At 40.2% G+C, this 12,529-nt stretch overlaps 1 protein-coding gene across 2 annotated transcripts in view; it reads left to right on the top strand.

Moving 5' to 3' along the window:
- The window catches only part of rnf220b (ring finger protein 220b), a 71,729-nt gene extending 65,213 nt beyond the window's left edge, over window positions 1–6,516 (top strand). Inside the window, exons 14-16 of one of the 2 annotated variants that reach the window (XM_071344249.1) lie at window positions 4,756–4,864; window positions 5,504–5,578; window positions 5,810–6,516. In XM_071344249.1, the coding sequence (XP_071200350.1) occupies window positions 4,756–4,864; window positions 5,504–5,578; window positions 5,810–5,881 (256 nt within the window). In that variant the 3' untranslated portion in view covers window positions 5,882–6,516. The remainder of the gene's footprint in view (window positions 1–4,755; window positions 4,865–5,503; window positions 5,579–5,809) is intronic. The other variant, XM_071344248.1, reaches the window with a different exon arrangement.
- The last annotated feature ends 6,013 nt before the right edge of the window (window positions 6,517–12,529 follow it).

Genomic DNA, 12,529 nt, shown 5'->3' with positions numbered 1-12,529 from the left:
ATATGTCATTGTACACTGACGATTAATGGTTTCTTTAAATCCACAATTTGGATCCCTCCACAGCCTCATAGAGGATCTAGATACTTTTTCTAACCTCTGGATTACAACCAAATTAAGTGTACTACTATATTACATATTGGATCATTAAAAAATACATATTTTACATTACCGTGTAGTTTACCAATGAAATGTTCTGACGGTGATGTGGACATACATTCATATCCCGAAAGAAAGAAAGGATCTCACTACAGTAAATGTGAATAGAAAGTTTGCAAAAATAGATAAGATCTTTCAAACATTGAAAGGAAAATGCCTGTTTATTTGTGAAAAAATCGCCCTGATTAACTCTTTAGTCATATCTCACTTTACCTATTTGCTTATGGCCTTGCCTACACCTAGCGACCTGGTTTTTGAAATTATATGAGCAACAATTATTCAATTTTATTTGGAACGGCAAGCCAGACAAAATTAAACTGGCCTATTTATATAATGAAGATGAATTTGGATGGCAGAAATGATTAAATATTAAAGCATTAGACCTCTTACTAAAGGCTTCAGTCATACAAAAGTTACTTAAATCCAAAATAATTCTCTAGCAGATTAATAAGAATGTCTCACACCATATTCAGGAATGGCCTTTTTCCCTTTATTCAGATTACTACCTCTCACTTTTGGTAATTTGAAAATGAAATCTTCTCCAAAATATTGCTTTTTTTAACACATTGAAAGTTGGTTGCAGTTTCAATTTTAATCTACCAGAAAAGACAGAACAAATAATATGACAAATATTATGGTTGAACTGAAATATACTAATTGATAAAAAAATATATATTTTGGGGAAAAATGTTTTAAAAAATGTATAATCTTTGTAAATGATATTAAATAAGACTGGTGGAGTTACATCACACATTCAGCTAACACAGAGATTTGGAAATGTCTGCTCTACCCAAAATTACAACCAACTAATTGCAGCATTACTGCAAAAATGGAAGAGGCAAGTGGAAGAGGGAAAAAGTAAGGAACTTGTCTGTCGGCATTAAAGACCAAAATTGCTTAAAGAAATTTGTGATGAATAAAAAAGTATTCCAGTTTCATGTAAGGACCAACACATTTACATCTGTGCCATATAGATTGCAAAAAAGTTGGGAAGAGATTTCCCAACTGATTCCATGGCACCTGGCACTGATTCCATGGCACCTGGCACTGATTCCATGGCACCTGGCACTGATTCCATGGCACCTGGCACTGATTCCATGGCACCTGGCACTGATTCCATGGCACCTGGCACTGATTCCATGGCACCTGGCACTGATTCCATGGCACATGGCACTGATTCCATGACACATGCCACTGATTCCATGGCACATGGTTTATGAACTGATACGTAAAACGACGCCAGATTCAAAACTTAGATGTTTTCAATTAAAATGATTATACAAAATTCTTGCAACCAGTAGAATGTTATATTAAATGGGGGATACAACCATCCCAGCTCTGCAGATTTTGCTGCAAAGAGACAGAATCATTAGATCATTTGTTTGGGGACTGTCCCATATGTAGCTTGTTTTTGGTCGCAGGTCCAGGAATGGCTGAATAATTGCAAAATGCACTGCTGGGTGATTTGAAAAGTCATAGTCAATAAATAAAATAATAATACTTTAAAGAAGCAATCAAACTGTCCTTCTTTAGACGAGTTGAGTATCTGGAGTATCAGCATTTGTAGGTTCGATTACAGGCTCAAAATGGCCAGAAACAAAGACTTTCTTCTGAAACTCGTCAGTCAATTCTTGTTCTGAGAAATGAAGGCTATTCCATGCGAGAAATTGCCAAGAAACTGAAGATCTCGTACAACGCTGTGTACTACTCCCTTCACAGAACAGTGCAAACTGGCTCTAACCAGAAAAGAAAGAGGAGTGGGAGGCCCCGGTGCACAACTGAGCAAGAGGACAAGTACATTAGAGTGACTAGTTTGAGAAACAGACGCTTCACAAGTCCTCAACTGGCAGCTTCAATAAATAGTACCCTCAAAACTCCAGGATGCTGGCCGTCTAGGCAGAGTTGCAAAGAAAAAGCAATTTTTTCTACACCTGATGTATTCGGGGCATGTGACAATTTTTTAAATTTAATTTTGTTGTTTTTAGTCCTACCCTTCAGCTCCACTCAACCCCTCCCATCGATCTCTTAACACCATCCATTTGTACATATATTTTTGTCATATATATTTCAACTGCGCTGTGATGTTTCACAAAAGTTCTGAACCTTTCTATTCTCATAGTTTCTACAGATTGTAAATTTAAGATAAAAACATTTTCTTAACCAGTACAACAGTTTTCAGCTGTGCTAACATAATTGCAAAAGGGTTTTCTAATGATCAATTAGCCTTTTAAAATTATAAACTTGGATTAGCTAACACAACATGCCATTGGAACACAGGAGTGATGGTTTCTGACAATGGGCCTCTGTACACCTATGTAAATATTCCCTAAAAAATCTGCTGTCCACCTACAATAGTCATTTACAACATTAAAAATGTCTACACTGTATTTCTGATCAATTCTATGTTGTTTTAATGGACAGAAAATGCGTTTTTCCTTCAAAAACGAGGACATTTCTAAGTGACCCCAAACTTTTGAATGGTAGTGTATATATACAGTGCATTCGGTAAATATTCAGACCCTTTAACCATTTTCCACATTTAGTTACAGTTCAGGTACATCCTGTTTCCATTGATCAACCTTGAGATGTTTCTACAACTTGATTGGAGTCCACCTGTGGTAAATTCAATTCATTGGACATGATTTGGAAAGGCACAAACATGTCTATAGGTCCTACAGTTGACAGTGCATGTCAGAGCAAAAACCAAGCCATGAGGTCGAAGGAATTGTCTGTAGAGCTCCAAGACAGGATTGTGTCGAGGCACAGATCTGAGGAAAGGTACCAAAAAATGTCTGCAGCATAGAATGTCCCCAAGAACACAGGGGGCTCCATCATTTTTAAATGGACGGAGTTTGGAACCACCAAGACTCTTCCTAGAGCTGGCCACCCGGCCAAACTGAGCAATCGGGGGAGAAGGGCCTTGGTCAGGGAGCTGACTAAGAACCCGGTGGTTACTATGACGGAGCTCCAGAGTTCCTCTGTGAAGATGGGAGAACCTTCCAGAAGGACAACCATCTCTGCAGCACTCCACCAATCAGGCCTTCATGGTAGAGCTGCCAGACGGAAACCACTCCTCAGTAAAAGGCACATGACAGCCAGCTTGGAGTTTGCCAAAAGGCACGTAAAGGACTCTCAGACCATGTAAAACACAATTTTCTGGTCTGATGAAACCAAGATTGAACTCTTTGGCCTGAATGCCAAGCATCACATCTGTAGGAAACCTGGCACCACCCCTGTGGTGAAGCGTGGTGGTGTCAGCATCATGCTGTGGGGATGTTTTCGGTGGCAGGGAGACTAGTCAGGATCGAGGGAATGATGAACGTAACAAAGTACAGAGAGATCCTTGATGAAAACCTGCTCCAGAGCGCTCAGTACCTCAGACTGGGGCAAAGGTTCACCTTCCAACAGGACAACGACCCTAAGCACACAGCCAAGACAATGCCGGAGTGGCTTCGGAACAAGTCTCTGAGTGTCCTTGAGTGGCCCAGCCAGAGTCCGGACTTGAACCCGATCGAGCATCTCTGGAGAGACCTGAAAATGGCTGTTCAGCGACGCTCCCCATCCAACCTGAAAGAGCTTGAGTAGATCTGCAGAGAAGAATGGGAGAAACTCCCCAAATACAGGTGTGCCAAGCTTGTAGTGTCATACACAAGAAGATTTGAGGTTGTAATTGTTGCCAAAGGTACTTCAACAAAGTACTGAGTAAAGGGTCTGAATATTTATGTAAATGTGATATTTCAGTTTACATTTTTTATAGATTTGCACAAATTTCTAAAAATCTGTTTTTGCTTTGTCATTATGGGGTATTACGTGTAGATTAATGAAGAAAAACATAACAATTTAGTCCATTTTAGAATTTGGCTGTAACGTAACAGAACGTGGAAAAGGTCAAGGGGTCTGAATACTTTCCGAATGCACTCCATATATATATTTACAAAAAAGCTCAGCTATATATTTATTTTAATTATGTGACCTAGGTCTCTTTTGCATATGTGTCCTGTATATGCAACATAAATATACACATTATACACAAACTATCATGGGAAGCACAAGTAAGACATCACATATCACCCAGAAAAACAGTTACATTGCTCCAAAAATAAATCCCCAATCAATACTTTCAATTGCCCAAACGGCACCAGAACATCAAGATGAAATGTATTTAGAATTTCTTTCCAGCAATACGCCTCATTAACACTCAAATCAGATTTACCTTGCACGGTGGAGATCCTAGGAACCTCTAGAGTTAACCAATGCACGAGTTAGGCATAGGTCCAGCTCAACTCATACAGGACGACTGGTTATGCCTGTGGTGTGCCTGTAGTGAGCCTGCGGTGAGCCTGCGGTGTGCCTGTGGTGTGTGTGGTACTTGGTACTTGCTCTCAGCTCACCTTCATCTTCCAATGATGAATGAGACTGAATGCTGCCTATGTGAGTGCAGCTAAATGTCATGCTCCGTGTCCATGTTGGCCAGCAAATCATTTAATCTGTCTTTGATTTATGAATAACTCTCTGGCATCTTCTTCTCCTGTCCCCCTCACTCCCCTCCTCTCTCTCTCTGTGTGTGTGTGTGTGTGTGTGTGTTGCGCATATGTTCAGGGTCTCTGAGGATTCTGGGCTGACGACGTTGGATTCACTAAGAAATCGTATACGGGACCTAGAGAAGCAGCTGTCCAGAGGAGACAGACACAACTGTCTTATCTGTAGGGTGAGTGTATAGCCTGAGTCCCAGTCTGTTTGTGCTGTCATGCCAACTCCTTGTCATTGTTTAGCTTGACAGTGAGCAATGGAGTTGGGAAGAGCTCTAACAGGTCTGGGACCGGGCTAGTGAGTATAGTTGCACTGGGATCAAGCTAATTCAATAGAAATACTGAAGTGTATCCTTTAAGACTTTTACATTCTTATCCAGAGTGTCTTACAGTAGAGAGTGGACACATATTCCTGTACTGGTCCCCCATGGGAATCAAACCCACAACCCTGGTGTTGCAAGTGCCGTGCTGTACCAACTGAGCCACACAGAACCTTTCATTCAACCTATCAATCAAGCATAGTTATGAATAGTTGAATTTCAGTATGGGGGTAAAACGGAGCCCCAAAGCAAACAAATATAAACATTTTGAACATTTGATTAAATCTGGACTCTTGAGGCACTTAGCACCATCTAGTGACAACAGTCTTTCATGCAACCGATACATTTAATACACAATGTGGAATGTGTTTCACTATGTGTTGTTGCATGAGGCACTATAATGTCATCCATACGGGTCGTTTTTCATTCTTTGAAATTTCTGTCTCCACCCCCCCTCTCTCTCTCTCTCTCACTCTCCCCACCTCTCTCTCTCTGTAGGACACTTACACAACACCCCTCACCTCCATCCAGTGCTGGCATGCCCACTGTGAGGAGTGCTGGCTCCGCACTCTGGTAAGATGTTTGTCAAATAATGCTATAAAGCTATAATACACATGACTCTATTGTATTTTTATCACGTTACCCCTGCTTTCTTCCCACATTTCCCTCAGGGGACAATAAAGTTTGATTGATTGTTACAGCCCATTATATTTTTTATCATACAACACAATGTAATGCACACAAGTTTCATACAGATGTTTGTTGAGCCCAAAGCAGTCTCAAATTGCTGTGTTTATGTCCTAGGGGGCTAAGAAGCTGTGTCCACAGTGTAACACCATCACTTCTCCTGGGGACCTGAGACGGGTTTTTTTGTGACTGGGCAGGGCCAGAGAAGCACGGACCCCTGAGGGGGCGGGACATCTGAAGTATTAACCTTTGACCTTTAAAGGGGATGTAAGGACAGCTGGCCTGTCAGAGATTACCCTTGTCTTTGCACCTTAACCTGCCCTCTACCCCCCCCAAACCATGTAAGGGGCCACCCCATGACAAAATGGCACCCATGACTAGGTATTGCACAATGATCAGTCTTCATGTCATTTGACCTTTTAGGTTTGACATTTGACCTTTGCTTTGCCCACCTAGATAGCATTCATTTGTATCAAGCTCACCTCATCATTTAGTGAGCCAAGCCATTTCTAAGAGAACTCTGTGCTCAATCCATTACAATTCATACGTAAATGACAAGAACTCAAGTCATCTTAGTGCTCAGGCACTGAAAGAATGATTTAAAATGGCTTTCGATCAAAACAAGGTTGAGCTACTCTTTGGACTATAAACGGTATACACTTTTGAAAATAATAGTGGTCTGTTTTTATCAAAAGAAAGCACATGTAATAGTTTTGTGTATGTTTGAAATTATGTACAGTACCAGTAAAACGTTTGGACACACCTACTCAGTCAAGGGTTTATTTTAATTTTTACTATTTTCTTACATTGTAGAATAATAGTGAAGACATCGAAACTATGAAATTACACATATGGAATCATGTAGTAACCCCAAAAAATTGTTAAACAAATCAAAATATATTTTATATTTGAGATTCTTCAAAGTAGCCACCCTTTGCCTTGACAGCTTTGCAGACTCAGGAGGTAGTCACCTGGAATGCATTTCAATTAACAGGTGTGCCTTGTTAAAAGTTAATTTGTGGAATTTCTTTCCTTCTTAATGTGTTTGTGTAACGACGTTCGTCTGAGGAAGAAGGAGAGGACCAAGGTGCAGCGTGGTACGTGTTCATGACTTTTAATAACACTGAACACTAGAACAAAAAATAACAAAACGGAAAAAACTAAACAGTCCTGTCTGGTGCAGACACAAAACAGAAAACAACTACCCACAAAACACAGGTGGGAAAAGGCTACCTAAGGATGGTTCTCAATCAGAGACAACGATAGACAGCTGCCTCTGATTGAGAACCACACCCGGCCAAACACATAGAAATAGACAACATAGAACAAAAACATAGAATGCCCACCCCAACTCACTGACCAACCAAAATAGAGGATCTCTAAGGTCAGGGCGTGACAGTTTGAGCCAATCAATTGTGTTGTGACAAGGTACGGGAGGTATACAGAATATAGCCCTATTTGGTAAAATACCAAGTCCATATTATGGCAAGAACAGCTCAAATAAGCAAATAGAATCGACAGTCCATCATTACTTCAAGACATGAAGGTCAGTCAATCCGTAAAATGTAAAGAACTTTTAAAGTTTCTTCAAGTGCAGTCGCAAAAACCATCAAGCGCTAAGATGAAACTGGCTCTCATGAGGACCGACACAGGAAAGGAAGACGCAGAGTTACCTCGGCTGCAAAGGATACATTCATTAGAGGTACCAGCCTCAGAAATTGCAGCCCAAATAAATGCTCAAGTAACAGACACATCTCAACATCAACTATTCAGAGGAGACTGCATGCATCAGGCCTTCATTGTCGAATTGCTGCAAAGAAACCACTACTAAAGGACACCAATAAGAAGAGGAGACTTGCTTGGGCCAAGAAACATGAGTAATGGACATTAGACCGGTGGAAATCTGTCCTTTGGTCTGATGTACAAATTTGAGATTTTTGGTTCCAACCGCTATGTCTTTGTGAGACGCAGAGTAGGTGAACGGATGATCTCTGCATGTGTAATTCCCACCGTGAAGCATGGAGGAGGAGGTGTGATTGTGTAGGGGGGCTTTGCTGGTGACACTGTGATTTATTTAGAATTCAAGGCATACTTAACCAGCATGGCTACCACAGCATTCTGCAGCGAAACGCCATTCCATCTGGTTTGTGCGTAGTAGGACTATCATTTGTTTTTCAACAGGACAATGATCCAACACACCTCCAGGCTGTGTAAGGGCTATTTGACCAAGAAGGAGAGTGATGGAGTGCTGCATCAGATGACCTGGCCTCCACAATCACCCGACCTCAACCCAACGGAGATGGTTTGGGATGAGTTGGACTGCGGAGTGAAGGAAAAGCAGCCAACAAGTACTCAGCATATGTGGGAACTCCTTCAAGACTGTTGGAAAAGCATTCCAGGTGAAGCTGGTTGAGAGAATGCCAAGAGTGTGCAAAGCTGTCATCAAGGCAAAGGCTGGTTACTTTGAAGAATCTAAAATCTAAATTTAGATTTGTTTAATACTTTTTTGGTTACTACATGATTCCATATGTGTTATTTCATAGTTTTGACGTCTTCACTATTATTTTACAATGTAGAATATAGTAAAACAATTAAGAAAAACCATTGAATGAGTAGGTGTGTCCAAACTTTTGACTGGTACTGTTATGCTGGTGAATGAGGACCCAAAAGCGACTTAATAGAAACAGAGTCTTTATTCCAGTCTTAAACAAAAACCGATACTCCTGGATATTATCTTAGGTAAATCCAAAACAGGAAAACTGAAATCCTCTCGTCAGTAGAGAGGAACGACTGGAGACGCGGCCACAGACTGCAGGTCGCTTCGGGAAGGCACAGGCCGTAGCTGACATAGACACCTGCTCACACGCAGCATCTGAAGAAGGCAAAAACACGACAGGGCGGAACAAGGACACAGAACAGCAAACATCAAACAAGGATCCGACAAGGACAGAAGCGGAAAACAGAGGGAGAAATAGGGACTCTAATCAGAGGGCAAAATAGGGGACAGGTGTGAAAGAGTAAATGAGGTAGTTAGGAGAATGAGGAACAGCTGGGAGCAGGAACGGAACGATAGAGAGAGAGAGAGCGAGAGAGGGAGAGAGGGAGGGAGAGAGAGGGATAGAAAAAGGGAAAGAACCTAATAAGACCAGCAGAGGGAAACGAATAGAAGGGAAGCACAGGGACAAGACATGATAATCAATGACAAAACATGACAGGTACTGTATGTGAAATAGATGAACACTGCCATTGTGTTTACAGTCATGGTTTTAGTTAGTTAGGAAGGGAGGAAAGTGTGAACGTAACAATTGTAATAGTTTGAGATGAATGATTTTGTGTTTGTCATTGAGGTTGTGTTTCTTTGTACAGGCGCACAATGTGTAATTAGTAAATGTTACCAAAATAAAATGAGGCTTTTAATGATGTTGGTTATTGCATAAATACATAAAAACATACAGGTACATGCACTGTAGATATCATTGAAGATGCAATGTGTGTACAATGTTAAAGTTAAAGATCACCACCATAAAAATACTTTTAGGTACTAGTTTTTTGCGGTATCTGTACTTTATTTTACTATTTATATTTTTGTCAACTTTTACTTTTACCCCACTACATTCCGAAAGAAAACAATGTACTTTTTACAAGTTACATTTTCCCTGACACCCAAAAGTACTCGTTACAGTTTGAATACTTAGCAGGACAGGAAAATTGTCTAATTCACGCACTTCTCAAGAGAACATCCTTGGTCATCCCTACTGCCTCTGATCTGGCAGACTCACTAAACAAAAATGCTTTGTTGTAAATTGTGTCTGAGTGTTGAACTGTGCCCCTTGCTATCCGTGAATAAAAATGGAAAAATAAAATAGTGTTGTCTGGTTTGCTTAATATAAGACATTTTAAATTATTTATACTTTAACTTTTGACACTTAAGTACATTTAAAACCAAATACTTTTAGACTTTTTCTCAAGTAGTATTTTTTTCTGGGTGACTTTCACTTTTACTTACATTTTCTTTTAAGGTATCTTTACTTTTACTCAAGTATGAAAACTAAGTGCTTTTTCCACCACTGCTTATAAATGTTTATAAATGCTTTGTAAATGATTATTGATGTTATGTTTATATACGTTTACATTTTTCAACAAAAAAATGTATTACTTATTTAGTTATTAATAAATAGTTAATTAATGCTGATTCTGAAAGTTATTATGACGTTTTACTGAATTATCTTTATCTAAATGATGTTCAACGCCCTGTAGGCGAGAATATTGTCTAAGAATAGGTCCTGACCTGTTGCCCCTCGCCTATGTTGTGATTTGTCCCATCATTAAAAGCCAAGCAGCCCATGCATGTTGATCTGGCCAATCCGGAGCCTTGTTATATGTGTTTGTGATTGTCCTTTAAGAAACAATTGGACCACTTAAGGATTAGTCCAGCCCTGGTCAGGTCAAGACTAGCCCATTCAACCCTGCTATTCTGAGCTTTCCTAAGGTTATGACCATCCGCTGTTCTTGCCAAGACAAAGGATATATGAGCTAAGAGTCTGACCCTCTAGGGCAGGAAGGAGGGATGGAGAGAGAGAAGGAAGACAGAGGTGGGAACTATTTTCATGGGCTGAGCTAAAGTAAAAGTATTCACAATAAGGCACAAGTAGCATCAGGACCCATCCTCTATCTCTCTCTATCAGGGGTGTCAAACCCGGAGGGCCGTCTGTCTGCTGGTGTTTGTTTTTTCTTCTCAATTCAGACCTAGACAACCAGGTGAGGGGAGGTACTAACTAATCAATGACCTTAATTCGTCAATCAGGTACAAGGGAGGAGTGAAAACCTCCAGACACTCGGCCCTCTATGATTTGACTTTGTAACACCAGTGTCACATGTAACAACACATGTAATACTGTACCATCACCTGACACCTGAGAGAGGGGGTGTATCTGTGAGGGGGCGGAGCATCTGGAAGAATCCTCTATGTGACACCCATGTCACACGTAACTGCAACCATAACAAGACAGCCACCTCTTACACACAGACTTCAAATCTACCAGATCAAACATGGTCTATATGGTCTATCTCCAAAATATCGCTATTTTTTAAACAAGCAATAGACATCTGGTTGCAATTTCAGTTTCATCCACCAGAAAAGACAGAACAAATAGCACTGCTGGTCAGAGTCAATCGATCAATAATATAATAACAGTCTTAGCAAAAGTGTTTATCTTTAATTTATAATCTGTAAAAACTTTGAGAATAGAAAGGTTCAGAACTTTTGTGAAACATCACAGCACAGTGGAAATATACACTATCGTTCAAAAGTTTGGGCTCACTTAGAAATATCCTTGTTTTTGAAAGAAAAGCAAATTTGTCCATCAAAATAACATCAAATTGATCAGAAATACAGTGTAATTGTTAATGTTGTAAATGACTGTTGTAGCTGGAAACATAAGCTTCATTAAATTTTACCAACAAAACACCAGTCTCAACGTCAACAGTGAAGAGGCGACTCCGGGATGCTGTCCAGTGTCTGTGTTCTTTTGCCCATCTTAATCTTTTCCTTTTATTGGCCAGTCTGAGATATGGCTTTTTCTTTACAACTCTGCCTGGAAGGCCAGCATCCCGGAGTCGCCTCTTCACTGTTGACGTTAAGACTGGTCTTTTGTAGGTACTATTTAATGAAGCTGCCAGTTGAGGACTTGTGAGGCGTCTGTTTCTCAAACTAGACACTCTAATGTACTTGTCCTCTTGCTCAGTTGGGCACCTGGGCCTCCCACTCCTCTTTCTATTCTGGTTAGAGCTAGTTTGCGCTGTTCTGTGAAGGGAGTAGTACACAGCATTGTACGAGATCTTCAGTTTTTTGGCAATTTCTCGCATGGAATAGACTTAATTTTTCAGAAGAAGAATAAACTGACGAGTTTCAGAAGAAAGTGAATTGTTTCTGGCCATTTTGAGTCGGTAATTCAAACCCACAAATGCTGGTGCTCCAGATACTCAACTAGTCTAAAGAAGGACAGTTTTACTGCTTCTTTAATCAGCACAACAGTTTTCAGCTATGCTAACATAATTGCAAAAGGGTTTTCTAATGATCAATTAGCCTTCTAAAATGATAACCTTGGATTAGCTAACACAATGTGCCGTTGGAACACAGGAGTGATGGTTGCTGATAATAGGCCTCTGTAAACCTATGTAGATATTCCATATTCCAGCTACAATAGTCATTTACAACTTAACAATGTCTACGCTGTATTTCTGATCAATTTGATGTTATTTTAATGGACACTTTTTTTATTTTCTTTCAAAAACAAGGACATTTCTAAGTGACCCCAAACTTTTGAACAGTAGTGTATATGGCAGCTAGAAATTGGATTGTCTTCAGAGATAGATGGGAGGGGTTGAGGGTAGCTGAAGGATGGGACTAAAAACAAACAAAAGATAACTAATGGAAAATATACTGTCTGTGAAATACATGTAGCTGGAAGTGGAAGCCTATGTATTGTTGTTCATTAGTTTAGCCTGATGTTACCCTTAATCACATTCCCTCCTTCATTAAGGTTTATCATTAAACAGTGTTTGGTGGCGAAGACCTGAGGACAACGTTCGTGACCAGTGATTTAAAAAATAATAATAATAATTTAACCTTTATTTAACCAGGCAAGTCAGTTGAGAACAAATTCTTATTTACATTGACGGCCTGGGACTACATTGGTCAACCAACAGATTAAGAGAGGTACTGGCTACACTGTTCTGACAGAGCTGTGAGGCCTTAATCGTGGGGGAAGATACAGCCAACGGAGCCAGTCATGATGACCTGAAGTAATTAAGCCCCTACCTGTTTAGACACCGCAG

Source organism: Salvelinus alpinus, chromosome 15, assembly GCF_045679555.1.
Source record: "Salvelinus alpinus chromosome 15, SLU_Salpinus.1, whole genome shotgun sequence".
Taxonomy (NCBI): domain Eukaryota; kingdom Metazoa; phylum Chordata; class Actinopteri; order Salmoniformes; family Salmonidae; genus Salvelinus; species Salvelinus alpinus.
This window is presented reverse-complemented; position numbering and strand designations above follow the sequence as displayed.